Source organism: Entelurus aequoreus, linkage group LG03 (genome assembly GCF_033978785.1).
Source record: "Entelurus aequoreus isolate RoL-2023_Sb linkage group LG03, RoL_Eaeq_v1.1, whole genome shotgun sequence".
In the NCBI taxonomy this organism is placed as follows: Eukaryota; Metazoa; Chordata; class Actinopteri; order Syngnathiformes; family Syngnathidae; genus Entelurus; species Entelurus aequoreus.
The window spans coordinates 95334871-95357015 of record NC_084733.1 but is presented as its reverse complement, the minus strand read 5'-3'; the positions used below and the strand labels follow the sequence as shown (position 1 = coordinate 95357015).

At 36.2% G+C, this 22145-nt stretch overlaps 1 protein-coding gene across 1 annotated transcript in view; it reads left to right on the top strand.

Annotated features, from left to right (window-relative positions):
- Positions 1-22145, top strand: part of LOC133647154 (probable ribonuclease ZC3H12D) — a 44081-nt gene that overhangs the window by 2912 nt on the left and 19024 nt on the right. The window contains exon 2 of the mRNA XM_062043297.1: positions 18051-18407. Within this exon, the coding sequence (XP_061899281.1) occupies positions 18139-18407 (269 nt within the window). The 5' untranslated portion in view covers positions 18051-18138. The remainder of the gene's footprint in view (positions 1-18050; positions 18408-22145) is intronic.

Sequence of the window (22145 nt, the reverse complement as noted above, 5' to 3'; positions counted from 1 at the left end):
GAGGTTTATTTTGAAGCATTTTCTACCGAAGGGGTGTCCAAACTTTTGGACTTCGAGGCTAAAAAAAATGTGTTGACTGCATGTAATAAAAAAAAAAAAGCAATATACCATATTTGTCGGACCATAGGGCGCACCGGATTATAAGGCGCATTAAAGGAGTCATATTATTATTAGGGATGTCCGATAATGGCTTTTTGCCAATATCCGATATTCCGATATTGTCCAACTCTTTAATTACCGATACCGATATCAACCGATACCGATATCAACCGATATATACAGTCGTGGAATTAACACATTATTATGTCTAATTTGGACAACCAGGTATGGTGAAGATAAGGTACTTTTTAAAAAAATGAATCAAATAAAATAAGATAAATAAATTAAAAACATTTTCTTGAATAAAAAGGAAAGTAAAACAATATAAAAACAGTTACATAGAAACTAGTAATGAATGAAAATGAGTAAAATGAAGTGTTAAAGGTTAGTACTATTAGTGGAGCAGCAGCACGCACAATCATGTGTGCTTACGGACTGTATCCCTTGCAGACTGTATTGATATATATTGATATATAATGTAGGAAGCAGAATATTAATAACAGAAAGAAACAACCCTTTTGTGTGAATGAGTGTGAATGGGGGAGGGATGTTTTTTGGGTTGGTGCACTAATTGTAAGTGTATCTTGTGTTTTTTATGTTGATTTAATTAAAAAAAAAAAAAAAACGATACCGATAATAAAAAAAACGATACCGATAATTTCCGATATTACATTTTAACGCATTTATCCCTAATTATTATGATTATTTTGTAAATGTAAAAGACTTCCTTGCGGTCTACATAACATGTAATGCTGCTTCTTTGCTCAAAATGTTGCATAGATGATGTTTTACTCATCATCTTCAACTCACTTTCTGACAGTCTCTTCAGGATGCACCGTTTTGTGGGCGGGTCTTATTTACGTGCCTCCACTTGGACAGCGTCTTCTCCTTGTTGTAGCGGTGTAGCGTGCAAGGACGGGAGTGTAAAAAGTGTAAAAAGATGGCGCTAACTGTTTTAATGACCTTCACACTTCAATCAGTAACGGAGCAGCATCTCCTCATCTGTGGCTCACTAGTGCAACAACAACGCCCGATATGTGTCCCGTGACCGGAACTCTCTAGTAACTAAAGTTCCTTGGGTGAATAATGTCAACTCACTACACCGGTATGTTTTAGTGCTTTCATGGCGAGTTTACTGACAGATATAAGTAAGAACTTTACACTACTTTATATTAGAAATGGCAACAGCAGACGACGAGCAAACCTTATATTTTTGATGATGAACTACAAGTTTTAGACGCTGAGTGATAAACAGATCCAACCACATTAAAGCATCATGTAGCAGTATTGCTGAGTGCAGAACAAGAAACACAAACTACGGACATAATAAAACAATCACTTACTCAACAATGTCTGCTTTCACTGGAATGCCGACTGATAGGGATGTTTATATCTTTCAGCACAATACTCGATTTAAGGCCACAACTTTCTACTATACATGATTTATACAAACTTTTACTAACTTAGAGGCGGTACAGCAGCAACATCTCAGTATGTCAGTAGTTGCATAAGTTACCTCTGATCGATGCGCCGTGTTAGTAAAAGTAGTTCCTCGCCGTTAGCGCTTATAATGACAATATCGCTAATACTTGGTTACTTGATCACGACATGTAAACGCAGTGTTGTTGGTGGTTTTTGGCTTTACAGGCAGAATGGATGACTTTCATTATCTACGTTGTTGGCCACTTCTTGCTGGCCTTTATTTGCGGTTTAGAATGCACAAAAAAGAGGAAAGAAAAGATGTGTTCTTGTCTCGCGTAGGGATTGTGAATGATAGGCAAAAAAAAAACTGAAATATTTTCCCGATGTAAATCCAACTTAACCTTTGTTGCAGACGGCCAAAAATATGAAGACAAAACACTTTTAAAAGAGAATAATTATCAGTAACCTATGTTGAAAGTGTTTTATTATGATTTTTGTAGCAAATAACATATTAGAAGAATGCTATTGAATGGCTTGTGAGGAAGAGTTTGGCTCCTTCAGTTGCAGTGCTGCGCATTTCTTTTGAAGAGAAAATAACAATTACACGAAAATCCTTACTTCCTTCAGGTGTGGCAAGCAATCAAGCACAAAATATTTCACATTCCACATTTTACATCCAACAGAGGCAACAACAAGCAGTGTCTCTTAAAGAGACAGTTTGAAAACAATGACATTTTTCAGCCAAGTATATTCAAATAAACATACATCAAATCCTCAATACATACTTCTAATTGTAAATAATAATTACAATCCAAACATAACATTTCAGTAATAAAACATGCTACGAGAGCCACATGGACACCACCTTAAAGTTCTTTCTTCAATTCAAGAGTGTTTTTCACCTTCTTTATCAAAGTGCTGGCAACTCTCTTTGGCCCCATGGGGACTTCTTTAGCAGTCGTACTCTATTTAAAAACATGCCAAAGAATGTATGATAATATCATATTTTTTGCATCATTAGATAATATAGTTTAAAATAGTTGAATATATATGTAATTATTTATATTATTTTACATGTTTTTGAATTGACTTGTATATTTGTATACATCTATGTATATAAATGTGTGTATTTATATGTATATATTGATAAATATATATATATATATATACATATACATTCTTTTACATTATTTTGAATTGAGTTATATGTATATATGTGTATGTATGTATATGTATATATATATATATATATATATATATATATATATATATATATATATATATATATATATATATATATATATATATGTATGTGTGTATATATATATATATATGTATGTATGTGTATATATATATATATACATATATATATATATATATGTATGTATGTGTGTATATATATATATATATATATATATATATATATATATATGTATGTATGTATGTATGTGTATATATATATATATATATGTATGTATATATATATACCGTATATATATATATATATATATGTATGTATGTGTGTATATATATATATATATATATATATATATATATATATATATATGTATGTATGTATGTGTATATATATATATATATATGTATGTATATATATATACCGTATATATATATATATATATATATATATATATATATATATATATACATATATATGTGTGTGTGTGTATGTATATGTGTGTATATATATATATATATATATACAGTATATACATTATTTTTAATTGAGTTATATATATGTATATATGTGTGTATATTTATATATATGTGTGTATATATATATACAGTATATACATTATTTTTAATTGAGTTATATATATTTATATATGTGTGTATATTATGTATTTATATGTATATATTGCTAAATATATATATACATATACATTATTTTGAATTGAGTTATATATTTATGTACATGTGTGTGTATATATATATATATGTGTGTATATACATTATTTTACATTATTTTGATTTGAGTTATACATATGTACATATGTGTGTGTATACATATATATATATATATATACGTGTGTATTTACGTGTATATGTATATTTATATATGTACACATATGTATATATGTACGCATATATGTATGTGTGTATATATATGTATGTATATTTATATATACTGTATATGTACGCATATATATGTATACATATATACATATGTATGTGTATAGATAAATATGTATGTATTTAAAAAAAAAATTGTCAAAATGGAGATCGTAAATTACATTATTGAAGCCTATTATTTGTAGGCTTTTGCGGGCCATATAAAATGAAGTGACAGGTCAGATCTGGCCCCAGGGCCTTGAGTTTGACACCTGTGCATTAAACTATGAAGTTAGATAGATGTAGACTGTATTGACTCCTTCAGGAGAGTTCCCTCAGGAAAAGTAAAAAGGTATCATTAGTTACAATATGGACCTGCAATTGGCCCCAGGTCATGTCCTCTGTATTGTTTATAAGTGGGGGAAAGAAGTTGATATGAGTGACTTGGTGTGTGCTCTACATCACCATGATCATCCTCTCACAATATATGATCTTTGGTCATGCACCACACCTGCTGACAGTTTAGCAACACAACACAAGGAAGTGCACATTGTGCTTTGTCACTGAGGACAATAGGAACACATCTCTTTGAAAACTACCACTTCCTGCGTAGTCACATCATGACATTGCTGGTTGTAGGAGCAGAGGAGCATGTTGGGCAGCGCACACACACAGAGTACTTACAAGCAGACACAGTGTGTAGACAGAAAAGGGAGAATGGACGCATTTTGGTGTAAAAAGTCAAGATAAAGGTGAAGTTATAACACTGAAACACCCTCAGGAAGAGCTGCTTTAACACATGCAGCTAACATCCATCCACATTTTTTTAGCTACTTCTAAATCACTAATCCTGGTCTCCATGGCGACAAATAAAGTAAGTTTCTTACAAGTATCATTATCACTGCAGGACGAGGAATATCTAAACATGCTTCACTACACACCGTAGGAGGATACAATAGCTCACCGCCGTCACAATGTAAACAAATGCCATGGGTGGATCTACACCTGACATCCACTGTAATGATACCAAGTACAATAGTCGATATTACTATGATTACATCGATATATTATTTTCCTTTTTTTTAAATTCCTATTATGTTTATAAAGTCAGTAAATATGTCCCTGCACACATGAGGACTTTGAATATGACCAATGTATGATCCTGTAACTACTTGGTATCACATCCATACCTAAATGTGTGGTATCATCCAAAACTAATGTCAAGTATCAAAGACGAGAAGAATAAGTGATTATTACATTTGAACAGAAGTGTAGATAGAACATGTTAAAACAGAAAATAAGCAGATATTAACAGTAAATGAACAAGTAGATGAATAATCCGTTTTTACAGTTTGTCCCTCATAATGTGTACAAAATAATAGGTGTATAAATGACACAATATGTTACTGCATACGTCAGCAGACTAATTAGGAGTCTTTGTTTGTTTACTTACTACTAAAAGACAAGTTGTCTAGTATGTTGACTATTTTATTGAAGGACTAAATGACAATAATAAACATATGTTTCATGTACACTAACATTTGTTGTTACAATAAAGACAATAATGACATTTTTTGTGCTCCCCTTTATTTAGAAAAGTATCGAAATACATTTAGGTACCGGTACCAAAATATTGGTATGGGGACAGTGCCCGTCAATAATAGCCAGTTGCGACACATGAGGTTGTGGGTTCAATCCCCGCTCATTGTTGACAATTTACTGTTGTGAGCACTAAATGTTAGCTGTGGTCACATTAAGAAGATACTTGTACTGTTGTGAGCACTAAATGTTAGCTGTGGTCACATTAAGAAGATACTTGTACTGTTGTGAGCACTAAATGTTAGCTGTGGTCACATTTAAGAAGATACTTGTACTGTTGTGAGCACTAAATGTTAGCTGTGGTCACATTAAGAAGATACTTGTACTGTTGTGAGCACTAAATGTTAGCTGTGGTCACATTTAAGAAGATACTTGTACTGTTGTGAGCACTAAATGTTAGCTGTGGTCACATTAAGAAGATACTTGTACTGTTGTGAGCACTAAATGTTAGCTGTGGTCACATTAAGAAGATACTTGTTCTGTTGTGAGCACTAAATGTTAGCTGTGGTCACATTAAGAAGATACTTGTACTGTTGTGAGCACTAAATGTTAGCTGTGGTCACATTAAGAAGATACTTGTACTGTTGTGAGCACTAAATGTTAGCTGTGGTCACATTAAGAAGATACTTGTACTGTTGTGAGCACTAAATGTTAGCTGTGGTCACATTTAAGAAGATACTTGTACTGTTGTGAGCACTAAATGTTAGCTGTGGTCACATTAAGAAGATACTTGTACTGTTGTGAGCACTAAATGTTAGCTGTGGTCACATTAAGAAGATACTTGTACTGTTGTGAGCACTAAATGTTAGCTGTGGTCACATTTAAGAAGATACTTGTACTGTTGTGAGCACTAAATGTTAGCTGTGGTCACATTAAGAAGATACTTGTACTGTTGTGAGCACTAAATGTTAGCTGTGGTCACATTAAGAAGATACTTGTTCTGTTGTGAGTGTAGTGGAAAGTCCAGGTTGTCAATGAGAACCAAAGTAGATTTAACACAAGAGTTTTATTTTACTCATAATCAAATGGTACAATGGTTGGGTTGAGTTGTCTAGCACACAGAAAGTTTCCCCCCCCGGGCGCGCCCGTCACCATGAAAAAGAAGATGGTGCCCAAAACACTCTCTTCGTTTGGCTTTATCCCTTTCTTATCTCTCTTGTTAGTGCGTCAATGTCTTGTTTTGTTTTCCCTATCTGTTCCATAACAACTCGAATCTTTTAGACAGTCAACACATTCAGTTATACAGGTTGGCACGACTTAAGGTTCACTTTTGTCCCACAGAAGAGGAAGAGAAATCAAAATGAGCATACATTTTTGACAGACATGAACTATAGGTCAAAGGTCAGAAATTCTACTACATACCCGCCTTCCAGGGTCTTAAGACCCTGGACCAAAACAATTTCTGATATAGACCACTAAATTAAATCTCTACCGCAGATAGAGGCAAAAACCTCAATGTTTTTATACGAGGCAAAAATTCCGTCTATGACCCTCCTTCAGAGCGATCGCTGTTACCAGCCTGCAGTAAAACCATCTCACAGAACACAATTAGTGGCCTACCCTTTGAGTTAGTAACGTAATACCAAAATACTTTGATCATGAACATAATTAGATGAATATATATATGCTTATTCAAGATGTATTTTCACATTAATAATGAATCAAACAAGATCTGGTTTAGAATTAATATAGACTTATGACTGTAGGCTGTTGCATTATTATTTTTCCCGGCATTTGCAATGAATGTAGTTACCAATTGATTTTGTACACACAACTGAATTTCGTATGAGTCCATGTTCGATTAGTGCTCGTATAGATGGCTCGGTGGTGCCTCAGGCTGGTGGCCTGCCGACACCTCGTTGGGCTTTTGGCTGCCTTGGTGAAGAAAGAGATCCACTCAAACAGTCTGTCTCTGTCTGTTCTTGGGGTGTGGTTCAGTCCATTGGGCAGACTGTTTAATGGCATGTCCGTGCTGGCCGAAATTGGGGAAAAGTATGGGGCTTTGGGGAAGGCGGGGCAAAGTATGGGGCGTTGGGGCTTTGGTCCAGGCCCTCGGCTTGCTTCAACGCCTCCTCGCTGCTTCAGCACTCCCGACACTTCTTTCCACAGCTGCTGGAGTCCCGGTGGACACATTGGCTGGCAACGTTAGTTGTTCTCGTCATCGCTGGCAAGGTGTTGTCTCTCCTCTTGGTTCCTTCCAGTCAGGTATCGGGTGTTGGTCCTGGATCGGCTTTGACCGTGCCCCTCTTAGCGAGTGCAAGGGAATCTGGAGTGGCTGCTTTCATCCTCAAATCTGCACAGAGGAACTGGCACACAAATTCTACATTTTGCAAACTTACCATTTTGGTCTCATGGTCTTTCCACCTCTCTAGGAAGCTGCTGGTCCTGAGAAGTGCTGATCTTGTGACTGAAGATGATAACCTGTTTTCTTAAAATAGGTGCCGTTGTTTGACCTAATCTTTTTGGGGAAACCATGTCGGGATATTAGATCATTCACAAAGCATTTAATTACTGAATTGGCACCCTCCTTTGAGGGTGGGGTTGCTTTCGCCAACCACTGCAATTGTCAATCTAAATCATTACGTTCCTTTATCCTTGTACCGGATTGATCATATTGATTAAATAAAACCTCAACACGCTCAAACTTGACCCAATCCAAACTCACCTCCCCCCTCTGTCCCTCTCACAGGGACAGTGTTAGTCGCAGTAATAGTAATAGTAGTAGTAGTAGTAGTATTAGTAGTTTCAGAAACATCCAAGAAAAAGAAAAGGCAGCTGATAGTCAAGTGCAGCAAGAACAGAGGTGGAGGACAGGTCATGTTTGAGGTCAATGTTCGCTTTTGCAATAGTACTTTGATATTTTACAACACCTAGTGAATTATTGTGGCCTCAATAATTCACTAAATAGTTGTATTTAATTTAGTCTATCTATGATGGGACAATGCACAGAAACATTAAGTTCAGAAACAGATATGTTCTGTACCAGATTATATCTAAATAGCTACTTTCCATCTGTAGTCCCTGGCTACCTAAATTAAAGGGATCCACAAATCAAGCACTAAAATTATGACACTAATTAATCATAATAAATATATACATTCATAATAATCAATAATTAATCAAAAATAATCATACTGTAGCATGTATTCAATTATAAGAAAAGTCACCAAATGCCCCTTCATGGACACATACTTAATATACAATACAACCACACCTTATTTACATCATCACACAAAGACAATACATGCTCTTGTTCACATCTGTCATCATTCGTAACAACAACCAAGATTTTAACAGCCATACCTCACAATTTACAACAAAAATGCTCTCATGGATAAATATAATACTCATTAAATTGATGTGTCAACATAATGCCCCTCTTAGTGACCGTGTGAGCAGCCTTGATTGCTCCAAAGCCACTTTTTAATTTCAAATTTTCTATTCCTTTTGTTATAACGTGGAGAAGGCTAATTGGTCTGTACATGTTCTGGTCTTCTTTATTTCCTGCTTTATGGATTTAATCATAGTAGCAGTTTCTCGACGTGGTAGGGAAAGTGTTTTCCGTTATTGATTTATTTATCAATCGTTGTTATACGAGCAATAATACAATCCTTATATGTTTTTAGGAAGATAGTGTCCAACCCATATATATATATCTCTAGATCGTGAGTCTGATAATGCAGCGAAGATTTTGTTTAACTTTGTTTCATTTGTTACTTCTAAAATGAGTCCATCCTGAATAAATGACAATTATTTGCACTGATTTTGAGGGATTTTTATTCAGGGTTTGTACAGACTGATGAAATGTTCATTAAAATTATTACTTATGTCCAGACTGTCTGCGATAGTAACGCCATTGATATTTAATGTTATAGTGTTGTTTCTTGTTTGCTCTCTTTCCGTAAGTTTGTATCTGGTTTTCCATAACTTTCTAATGTTCCCTTTTGCAGCTTTGATTAATTCTAAGTGAAAGTCAGCCTTAGACTTCCGCATAAACATTGTAAATTTGTTCCTCAAAACTTTTAAATCCTACGATCTGTATTTAGACCTGTTATAATTTCTCTTATGAGAGCTGAGTCCTCATGTCTTTATTAGAATCCAAACTGTTTTATTAATCCAATGGTATTTTTATTTTAGCACTCTTCTTTCTGGTTTTGTATTCGTGTATTTACAGATGTTCTCTTTAATTTTTGTCATCCAATTGTAATTCTAGTAGGGCTGCTTTCATTTGTATCATATAGAAGCCGTTTATAATATCCTTAAGTTTCTTTCTACGCGTCTTATTTAACCAGTCCAGATTAACGTCCTCCATGACGTTACTTCTGTCATACTATGCTGTTTGAGGATGTCTGAAAATGAATCAAGAAAAATGTCTTTAGCTGTGGTCGGTCGGTATACTACAATTACCTTGAAATACATTTCTGAGGAAAATGTGATTTTAATTTCAACATACTCAAATTGATCTACTTTTAATGTTTTCCCTTTCATAAATCATAATTCCTCCCCCCTTTGTCACTCTTTGTAGCCTACAGCAGAAATGTCCAAATTGCAACCAATAGCTATGTTTTTAACAGACAACCGAAATAATTGATTTGCGTATCGGTTCAATCAGCGGCAGCTACGCCCTGTTTTATCATTTGACCTAAAAAAAATTTTGTTTCGTAGGCAGGACAGAGGGAACAATGTGGGTCATTAGTTGTCCATCTTATACCATTCTAATTGTTTTAAGGATAGTTCACATGAGCGGCCATACCTTGAGTCCCACCATATATAAGAGTCAAAAGGCTCCTATTATGAGTCGTCTAATTGGTGATCATACAATTTGGCGGTTTGGGTGGCAGGACACACGGACGCACCTCCGTCAGCCAGCGCTAGGACAGTTGGAGCAGTCCCCGTCTTCCACTCATTCCTGGGAGGCGTCCCCAGTAGTTGTCAGCTGATGTCGTGCTGTCAGGCAACATCAGGAAGTTCCTTCTGTGCAGTATTGAATTGTCAGGGCACAGTTCGTAAGCAGGTCATTACAAGGTGTGTGCAGGTTGACCACAAAGGAATGCTTCAAAGATTGTGTTGAACATTGTCCGTTGACACTTATGTCCAGCAGGGGTCTGTTTGTATCCTGCTGTTCGTCCTGCTGTCACACCTGTATTTTTTGTGAGCATGTTCTGGCTACACCTTGGAGCTTGTCTTGTTCAGAGAAGCTGGCAGTCCCCCGGCTGCACATCCTTTCCACCCTCGCTTGACCTAGCACAACCGTGGCTACCACCCAAGTCCGTCTGAATGGTTTTACGTTTTGTTGAGGTTTTTTCCTCCAGAATTTGGAACTCAAAACATGTACACCCATCGTTTTCATATCCTCTCGGTTAGTTCAATTTGCATATCACGTTTTTTTTTTTTTTTTTTAAATTACAGTCTTAACTATCCCATTAATTGCTAATCAATAACCTTAATTCAAAGATTATACGTACTACTTCATGTGTATTTAAGTACCCTTTTAATTCACTTAAAGATTATGTATAAGTTAATTTAAACTATCATTTGTCTATCAGTAGGCGCGAGCAAGCTGTCATGCTTGCACTCTGACCTCCCGCTGTGCGTGATACTCTCCAAAACAAAGGAATGTTTTTATTCACGTTTCTCCTTATCTTTCAGCTAAATCTTTTAATCTTTTAACTTTTAACGTCCGTACTGTGTTTATTTTTATTGTCTGCATTTTAAAATATTTAAAATCTCAGGTACCCCTTGGCATACCTTCAAGTACCTCCCTTTTTTGTCCGGGCGGAAACACCGTACCCTCATTTGAGAACTACTGGTTTAGCCTATGAAAAATCCTTTGTCTCATACATCATTACACTGTACAACTCCTCTTTGGGGGGCTAGGATGACAGGGAATGCAAAACAATAACAGTGCAATACTTTTTTTTTTATATCATGGTCGTTAATGCCTAGTTTCTCTTTTAATAGAATCTATTTTGTTTCCATTTATACCCTTATTAGTTACTGTTTACTTTTTAGTTCTTCTTCCAAAGGGAACTCTCCTGAAGGAATCAATAACGTTTTATCTGTCTATCTATCTATCTATTACTAACCCGAGCACAATTCATGACGTCATGCTCATCTTGCAGACAGTTATTTCCATTTAGTTTTATTCTCTACATGTAATTCTACATGCACCAATGTCACATAGAAATTTGCTTTATTTGTTATTTATTTACATTATTATTTCTGGTTTACTTGCTGTCTGTTTACTTAAGTTCTCATATTTTGGTCTGTCTTCCTTCTGATTAGAATTTGTTTAACGCTTCTCTACGTTTTGTTTTGACAATGGCGCTGAGTGGCTCTTATCTGTACTTCTTCAGACTCTATGTTTCACAGATGCCCTTAGATGTATTAGAATATACATTTAACTTTTATTTTATTGTGTGTTTATTCCTAAAAAAAATAAAATGTCAATGTATGATCAATTTATCTTTATCAAATTTAAATTCAATATTATTAATTTATTTGTTGTATAACTATTAATTCAAAGTTACAATGTGTCCTAATCTATGATGTTCGTGCGTGTGTGTTTGTCTCAACTTCCACACAGAAACTGGATGGATCAGATAAGCAACAAGGCTGTACCAAAAAAAAGTATACTAGACATATAAATGAATGATGAATTAAACAATGTTTCAATGTCCCACAATCCGTATTTATTTATTGATAATTAACCGTGTAATTTTCCATATATCTATTATTTTACTGGACTTAGCAAGCACCTACTACTAGCACACTCTACAGACCGAGAATAACTGTTCAACCACACTTAGTAATGCCAAGCTAGATGCTAACCTAGCCTTACTATGCCTCAGTAAGCAAACTTTTGCTAACCTAGCCCAATGCTATGCTAACACTGTCACACCTCTTCGGCCCACGCCTCGTACAGCTGACACTCACACAGCCTCGTCACACGCACACACTCTTATCTCAAAATGTCTCCCAGCTTCTTTTTTTTTTTTTATGCGTCACACAGTCACTCACACACAGAGAATTTACCAGCGAGCAAGAGCTGGTAAATTAAAACAACTGTAATATCGCACAGTCACAATCACCAGTATAGTTAAAAACAAATTCAAATGACAGGAATTAGCTCGCAGCGCCCACGAGGGGAAGCCTCCCTGCTTAGGCTGCTGCCTCCGCGATCCAACCTCTTGATAAGCGAAAGAAAATAATTATATGGATGGATCATTCACTCATGTGTTTTCTGTACATAACTTTGTCTATTTTCTCACACGCACACACATAACCAACAATTTCCCAGCTCTTGCAGATCAGCGTGGGTGCGAAAAAAGCGTGAGGGAACTCTCACAAAAGCATGAGGGAGAATTAAAACAGATAAGAAACCAGGTGCTACACAAAAGTTATTAAAATACGCAGATATATATATATAAATTTAAAAACACACATTTTTATCCCACAAAACACTCCCCCCTGGTCCGGACCAATATAAACAACTAATGCACGCGTGCTTTTGTGGAATCGGCCGTCTCATAACACACACACGCAGGTCATTCTTACTCATATAATGGCGATTAACCCATTCAGCGGAGCAAATCCTGCTTTTCCTTCCTGACCAACACGGATAACAGCCTAAGGCGCTGTAGAATTACCAGGAATCACCCTTCAATTTCTACAGTACATCGTGTCTGGTCAGTCCATATAGTTTCACCAAGGCTCTACCATATGGAGCCCTTACTCTATCCATCTATACTGCAGCAAATTTCCAAATTCGTGACAACTTGGCTCAGTTGATCTCCTTTACCGGAGTCACTGAACGATCACCTTATATCAGGCTTTTTACCCGGCTGCAGCTTCCACATAGACAGATACGTAGGACCTTCATAGACGTCATACATTTGTGTGGGCCAAATGTCACATCAGTTTAGCCAACCTTGCCTTAAATTTCGCTGTGTCCAACTCCGGCTAACCATGTACTTGCAGAAAAAAGCATCCTCTGCCAACAACGACAGAGGATGAAGAGGTTAAAAGAAATTTTTCGTCTCACATCGTCTATGCTTCTACACTCCAAACCACCAAAATTCTATCAACAATCCCCATTTGTTAAAAACAAGAGATTACAAGTTTTCAACAAACACACAGACAAATGATCACATATAATACAACTCAAGCCAACCAACACATGCCTCAGTCTAGGTTGTTTTTGGAGAACTATCTTTTATGAAAGAAAATTTCAGTTTTTATCTTACCGATCCCGTTTCTCTTCAGACAGACAACTTTTACACAATAAGCAAAATAGCTTACCTTTTATTAGATGCGCGCGTGCAAGCGTTGTCTGCCTGAGAGAGAAGCCGGATCGGATGTTGACTTGCAGAGTTCTGGACCATCCTAGTTCGTGACGCCAATTTTGTAGTGGAAAGTCCAGGTTGTCAATGAGAACCAAAGTAGATTTAACACAAGAGTTTTATTTTACTCATAATCAAATGGTACAATGGTTGGGTTGAGTTGTCTAGCACACAGAAAGTTTCCCCCCCGGGCGCGCCCGTCACCATGAAAAAGAAGATGGTGCCCAAAACACTCTCTTCGTTTGGCTTTATCCCTTTCTTATCTCTCTTGTTAGTGCGTCAATGTCTTGTTTTGTTTTCCCTATCTGTTCCATAACAACTCGAATCTTTTAGACAGTCAACACATTCAGTTAGACAGGTTGGCACGACTTAAGGTTCACTTTTGTCCCACAGAAGAGGAAGAGAAATCAAAATGAGCATACATTTTTGACAGACATGAACTATAGGTCAAAGGTCAGAAATTCTACTACATGAGCACTAAATGTTAGCTGTGGTCACATTAAGAAGATACTTGTACTGTTGTGAGCGATAAATGTTAGCTGTGGTCACATTAAGAAGATACTTGTACTGTTGTGAGCACTAAATGTTAGCTGTGGTCACATTAAGAAGATACTTGTACTGTTGTGAGCGATAAATGTTAGCTGTGGTCACATTAAGAAGATACTTGTACTGTTGTGAGCACTAAATGTTAGCTGTGGTCACATTAAGAAGATACTTGTACTGTTGTGAGCACTAAATGTTAGCTGTGGTCACAATAAGAAGATACTTGTTCTGTTGTGAGCACTAAATGTTAGCTGTGGTCACATTAAGAAGATACTTGTACTGTTGTGAGCACTAAATGTTAGCTGTGGTCACAATAAGAAGATACTTGTTCTGTTGTGAGCACTAAATGTTAGCTGTGGTCACATTAATGACCACATTAATTCATTTGAGCTGAACTTCTCCTTATGTGGACATTTAATAGGTCAACCACATTGAACCCAAACAAACATGAACAATAAACCAACATCCGTCTGACAAAAAGTCATGACAGAAAATACCTTTATTTTTTTGGAATAATCAAGAAGTCAATATTGTTATGACTTAGACAAACTTGAATGATCCACACGGGAAATTGTTCCACACAGTAGCTCACTTACAAAGGATGGAAAGGGTAAAGATGGAAAGGATAATGCAGTTATAAAGTAGACTAAAAATGTACCATAGCAGCAATATAAAATATAACATATATGTAATATTTACATATTATATATACAGTATATAATGTATACTGATATATTACTATATAATATATAACAAGTCACAATTACCATGTACAATATTATTAAAATACATCTAACTTTATGCAAATACATCATTAGGATGAAAGAAATCCCAACTTCTAACTGATTGACTTAGAAATCTTTTTCAGTGTCATTTTTTTCTGGTGACATCACTTTTATTTTTTTTAATAATAGTTCCACTTTATTGTCATAACATTTTCCCAGCCTAATATTCCACAAATTCCAACTGAATGTTTTTTGTAATGCATATTACAACTTCACACTTCTAGAATGTTACATTATTTATGACTTTATTCTCCTAACTGTATTCTCATAAAATGTTCACTTTTTTCATAACAATCTTTTTCTCTGTTCAAATGATCACTTTATCCTCCTAATATTATGACTTTTTTTCCCCTGAAAGGACTACAAAAATATTATTTGAAGATGATCACTATATTTTTCTAGTATTACAACTTTATTCTCATAAAACTTGCATTTTTTAAATATACATGTATATCTTTTCTCTTAAAATGATCACTTCATTTTCATAAAGTTATGACTTTATTATAATAAACTTTTTCCCTTTTAAAGATGACAAAAATATTATCTTAACATGATCACTTTATTCTCCTAATATTTCAACTTTGTTCTGGTAAATTTACTGCTTTTTTTCCAAGTTGAATCAACAATAAATACACTTCAAAACTATCAGGGTTTGTCCTTACTTGATAATGGCATTTAAAACCATTTGAAATTGTAATTGTGCACATTTTAAAGCAAACTTGGGCAAAATAGGGCCCACGGGCCACATGCGGCCCGTTAAGGTCTTCAATCCGGCCCACTGGACGTTAATCCATTTTTTTTTTCCGTTTTTTTTCTAAGTGCTTGATCGAGAGAAGGTAAAAAGAGGTGCTTTTTACCCTCTTTCGATTTTGTACTTAGAAAAAATCCAATAATTTTTTTTTTTACCCGTTTTTCGTTGTACATAATTTTTTTAGAGCTTTAACATGAAAAGTGTATTTGCCATTATGATGAGTGTAAGTCTTGAACTATAGAAAGTATTTTAATGGTTGAAATCTGCACTTTGGAGTGTTATAGGAGTTATTAGGGTAATCTAGGTCACAGCAGCTCAGACCAGGAACAAAGCAGAGTGGGCGGGGCTTGTTTCCATAGCAGCCAGCCCCAAACACATGTGTCAAGAACAGATGCAGAAGCACATTTTTACGTGATAATATATCACATTGTAGGTGTTTATTACACTTTGAATTCATGTTTGCCGTTTTTTACATTTTTGTTGTGTTTTGCTTGATTGTAAAAGATACACAACTATGGAGGAGCTGGTCTGAGAAGTAAAAGATGTTATTAATATTCAGTGTTTTATTGTTCATAGTTAATATTGTAAATCCCACGTAAAAAAAAGGGAACGATGTTCATATGTTGTTAATATTCAGTGTTTTGTTGTTCATAGTTAATATTGTAAATCCCACGTAAAAAAAAGGGAACGATGTTCATATGTTGTTAATATTCAGTGTTTTATTGTTCATAGTTAATATTGTAAATCCCATGTAAAAGAGGAGCGATTTACATTTGTTGTTAGTATTCAATGTTTTATTTATCATAATTTACTATTGTAAATCCCACGTAAAAGAGGAGCGATGTTCATATTTTGTTAATATTCAATGTTTTATGGTTCATAGTTAATATTGTAAATCCCACGTAAAAAAGAGGAGCGATTTTCATATGTTGTTAATATTCAATGTTTTATTGTTCATAGTTAATATTGTAAATCCCACGTAAAAAAAGGAGCGATGTTCGTATGTTTGTTAATATTCAGTGTTTTATTGTTCATAGTTAATATTGTAAATCCCACATAAAAGAGGAGCGATGTTCATATTTTGTTAATATTCAATGTTTTATGGTTCATAGTTAATATTGTAAATCCCATTTAAAAGAGGAGCGATTTTCATATGTTGTTAATATTCAATGTTTTATTGTTCATAGTTAATATTGTAAATCCCACGTAAAAGAGGAGCGATGTTCATATTTTGTTAATATTCAATGTTTTATGGTTCATAGTTAATATTGTAAATCCCATGTAAAAGAGGAGCGATTTTCATATGTTGTTAATATTCAATGTTTTATTGTTCATAGTTAATATTGTAAATCCCACGTAAAAGAGGAGCGATGTTCATATTTTGTTAATATTCAATGTTTTATGGTTCATAGTTAATATTGTAAATCCCATGTAAAAGAGGAGCGATTTTCATATGTTGTTAATATTCAATGTTTTATTGTTCATAGTTAATATTGTAAATCCCACGTAAAAGAGGAGCGATGTTCATATTTTGTTAATATTCAATGTTTTATGGTTCATAGTTAATATTGTAAATCCCATGTAAAAGAGGAGCGATTTTCATTTGTTGTTAGTATTCAATGTTTTATTGATCATAATTTAATATTGTAAATCCCACGTAAAAAAAAGGAGTGATGTTCATGTTTGTTAATATTCAGTGTTTTATTGTTCATAGTTAATATTGTAAATCCCACGTAAAAAAAAAGGAGTGATGTTCATATGTTGTTAATATTCAGTGTTTTATTGTTCATAGTTAATATTGTAAATCCCATGTAAAAGAGGAGCGATTTTCATTTGTTGTTAGTATTCAATGTTTTATTTATCATAATTTAATATTGTAAATCCCACGTAAAAGAGGAGCGATGTTCATATGTTGTTAATATTCAGTGTTTTATGGTTCATAGTTAATATTGTAAATCCCACTTTCTTTATTTCATGTACATTTTGGGTGTCCCATTCAGTAAAAAACTGTAAAATTCCATTCCGTTTTTTTGAGGTGGTCTGTCATTACTTTTTTACAACTCTATGAGAGGTATTAGTGTTCCTGGAAAAAGGGACAAAAACGCACTACTTTACAGTAGATCTTTACAGCTAAATGTGTATACATCATTTAGGTCTTATCTTTGTCCATGTGATGTCAGATGGAACACAAATGGAGCTGTTTGGCCACAATAGCCAGCAATATGTTTGGAGGAGAAAAATCCCAGGAACACAATGCTTACCGTCAAGCATGGTGGTGGTAGTATTATGCTCTGGGCCTGTTTAGGAACTGGTGCCATCCTTTGTGTCAGTCCATGGTGTCCGAGCTCCTGCAGGCATGTTGATGGAGATCTTTAAACCAGCGTGATGTCATCAGTTTGTATCAACTTCCTCTCTTTACTTTCAACTGCTCCAACACAGCCGCTGCCATGGAGATGAAACATATTTAAGGAGGCCAGAGGAGAGCCACAAACCCACCTGGAGCCCCAACAAGTCTGTGGTCTGCGCCATGGACCAGCACGCCAAAGTGGAGCGCTTCCTGAAGCTGGGCTACTCCCGGCAGGACATAGTGAGGGTGCTGGAGAGCCTCCACCATGACGCCCAGACCAATGACATCCTAGAAGAACTCATCAAGACCTGCCACATTCGCCATGACAAGGGCAGCGCTAAACTGGTCCCCAGAGGCTGCGGACCCAGGCCCCCTAGACCTGTACCGGACAAGGAGCCTGCTTCCTGTTTCAGACCAGTGGTTATAGATGGAAGCAACGTGGCCATGAGGTGAGTCAAGACTTGTGTGTGTTTCCATAAGACTTATATTCTCTTCACTTCTATACGTCCATTGTGGATCTACTTCCTTGTGGGACAGTCCAGTCCATAGTGGATCTACTTTCTAGTGGGAGAGTCCAGTCCATAGTGGATCTACTTGCTAGTGTGACAGTCCAGTTCATAGTGGATCTACTTCCTAGTGTGACAGTCCAGTCCATAGTGGATCTACTTCCTAGTGGGAGAGTCCAGTCCATAGTGGATCTACTTCCTAGTGGGAGAGTCCAGTCCATAGTGGATCTACTTGCTAGTGTGACAGTCCAGTTCATAGTGGATCTACTTCCTAGTGTGACAGTCCAGTCCATAGTGGATCTACTTCCTAGTGGGAGAGTCCAGTCCATAGTGGATCTACTTCCTAGTGGGAGAGTCCAGTCCATAGTGGATCTACTTCCTAGTGTGACAGTCCAGTTCATAGTGGATCTACTTCCTAGTGTGACAGTCCAGTCCATAGTGGATCTACTTCCTAGTGGGAGAGTCCAGTCCATAGTGTATCTACTTCCTAGTGTGAGAGTCCAGTCCATAGTGGATCTACTTCCTAGTGTGACAGTCCAGTCCATAGTGGATCTACTTCCTAGAGTGAGAGTCCAGTCCGTAGTGGATCTACTTCCTAGTGTGAGAGTCCAGTCCATAGTGGATCTACCTCCTAGTGTGATAGTCCAGTCCATAGTGGATCTAACATAATAGTGAGAGTCCAGTCCATAGTGGATCTAACATAATAGTGTGAGAGTCCAGTCCATAGTGGATCTAACATAATAGTGTGAGAGTCCAGTCCATAGTGGATCTAACATAATAGTGTGAGAGTCCAGTCCATAGTGGATCTAGTTAATAGTGTGAGAGTCCAGTCCATAGTAGATCTAGTTAATTGTGTGAGAGTCCAGTCCATAGTGGATCTAGTTAATAGTGTGAGAGTCCAGTCCATAGTAGATCTAGTTAATTGTGTGAGAGTCCAGTCCATAGTGGATCTAACATAATAGTGTGAGAGTCCAGTCCATAGTGGATCTAACATAATAGTGTGAGAGTCCAGTCCATAGTGGATCTAGTTAATAGTGTGAGAGTCCAGTCCATAGTAGATCTAGTTAATTGTGTGAGAGTCCAGTCCATAGTGGATCTAGTTAATAGTGTGAGAGTCCAGTCCATAGTGGATCTAGTTAATAGTGTGAGAGTCCAGTCCATAGTGGATCTAGTTAATTGTGCGAGAGTCCAGTCCATAGTGGATCTAGTTAATTGTGTGAGAGTCCAGTCCATAGTGGATCTAGTTAATAGTGTGAGAGTCCAGTCCATAGTGGATCTAGTTAATAGTGTGAGAGTCCAGTCCATAGTGGATCTAGTTAATAGTGTGAGAGTCCAGTCCATAGTGGATCTAGTTAATTGTGCGAGAGTCCAGTCCATAGTGGATCTAGTTAATTGTGTGAGAGTCCAGTCCATAGTGGATCTAGTTAATAGTGTGAGAGTCCAGTCCATAGTGGATCTAGTTAATAGTGTGAGAGTCCAGTCCATAGTGGATCTAGTTAATAGTGTGAGAGTTCAGTCCATAGTGGATCTAACATAATAGTGTGAGAGTCCAGTCCATAGTGGATCTAGTTAATAGTGTGAGAGTCCAGTCCATAGTAGATCTAGTTAATTGTGTGAGAGTCCAGTCCATAGTGGATCTAGTTAATAGTGTGAGAGTCCAGTCCATAGTGGATCTAGTTAATAGTGTGAGAGTCCAGTCCATAGTGGATCTAGTTAATAGTGTGAGAGTCCAGTCCATAGTGGATCTAGTTAATAGTGTGAGAGTCCAGTCCATAGTGGATCTAGTTAATAGTGTGAGAGTCCAGTCCATAGTGGATCTAGTTAATAGTGTGAGAGTCCAGTCCATAGTGGATCTAGTTAATAGTGTGAGAGTCCAGTCCATAGTGGATCTAGTTAATAGTGTGAGAGTCCAGTCCATAGTTTCCTATTGTAGTGAATCACACCTGAGACATCATACATGAATCACATATATTTAATGGACGTGTGAAAGGAAACAACTTGTTATCAAACTTGGTTTACTCTGGACCTAGACGTTGAGTAATCATGTGACATACATGGCGGACAATAACTAGTAGTAGTCTGCTTTGCCAGTCCAAATGCATTCAATGTTTTCCGTAGTCTTACCTCGTCGACCAGGTAATACAAAGCACACGCTACCTTTTTTATCACATCCACGGGAGCCCGCATTCTCGTTGTCTCTCCTTTGACAAATGGAGGAAGTTTTTCACTAAGTAGAATCCCAGCTGACCCAGACATTGGAAAGTTCTCTTGCCGTTCCTCGGGCACAACACACTCCTTGACAAACATATCCCAGCAGGCTGCCGTTCTTCCAGGCCTTACCCTAAACCCACCATTGCTATGTTGCCGTCTGAGAAGTGGTGTATCCCAAATAGTTTCCTTCTCTTAAGGCAGGACTGTCAAACTCAAATGTTATTTATTGAAAATGATTAGGAATGTCCTAAATGAGCGGAATTGGTTGGTGTTGGAATTGTTTAAAACGGGCAAGAAATGTTGGAGTAGTAAATAGTATTAGGGAATTTCGGGAAAATCTGGATTTTTTTTTTAACTTGGAAAAGAGGAAGTTTGAATGTCCAGAATGTTGGAATGTGTTGAAGAATGTGGGAATTGTGGAAGTTTGAAAAATGGCCAATTCAATATATATATATATATATATATATATAAATAAATAATACATTAACAATATATTTATTTACATAAGCTGCAAAAAAATATTTAAATTTTACTTTAAAAACCCAGTCACCAGGATTTTACAGTAAATTTTAAATGGATTTTACAGTGTTTTGTTTTTTTTACAGCATATTAAAAAATGGAATGGAATGGAGAAATTTTTTTTGTTTTTTTTACCATAATGTTTTAATGTTTTGTTTGTTTGTTTTTTAATGTTTTACTGTCTTACTGTACATGAAAAAAACCAGGGGCCGTATTTATCAAGCGTCTTAGAGTGCCATTTTACACTTAAGTCCTGAGAATTTGCGAAATGTAGTCCTATTCTCAAACTTAAGAACAAAAGCTATTTATCAACTTTCTTAAGTCTAAGAATCACTCCTACTCTCCACGATATTTAAGAGACCTTCAGAGGTGTCTTAAGTGGTTAGGAGTTGCCAGCAGGGGATGGCACTGAGGCGAGAGAGACGTGCGCCAACGTTCAGGGAGCGGAAGGATGTCCTGGATTTGTTTGATGACGAGCAGCTGATCAAACGGTATCGTTTAGACAGAGCGGGTATTATTTTTGTCACAGATTTAATACTTTTCGATTCCTTGTTGATTTCTGCATGTGTCTGCAGTGGGCTAGTATATATAGAGCCACCCACACCAGTTTCAAATTAGTTGCCTAATTAATGAATTGGAAAGAAAATGTTATGACAGTAGCGTATGTGTGTGGCCGTGAGGTGAGTGACGTCAGTGAGTGTGTGGGCGAGAGAAGAGAGGGAGCGGTAGCGTGAGTGCCGGCGGGGACTAGTTTGTTTTGTATTATTTTGTAGTTTATTGTCAAAATATACACTCCCATTGTCCACTTAAATATTTCCAAGATATTTCTTTATTCTTAGACAACGGATTCCCTTCCGTGATTGGTCATTTCTATGGACACAGAAATGACGTCACCTAAAATTGCGTTTACGGCACATAGTAATGTCGTCATTCAGCTCTGAGTGTGACACT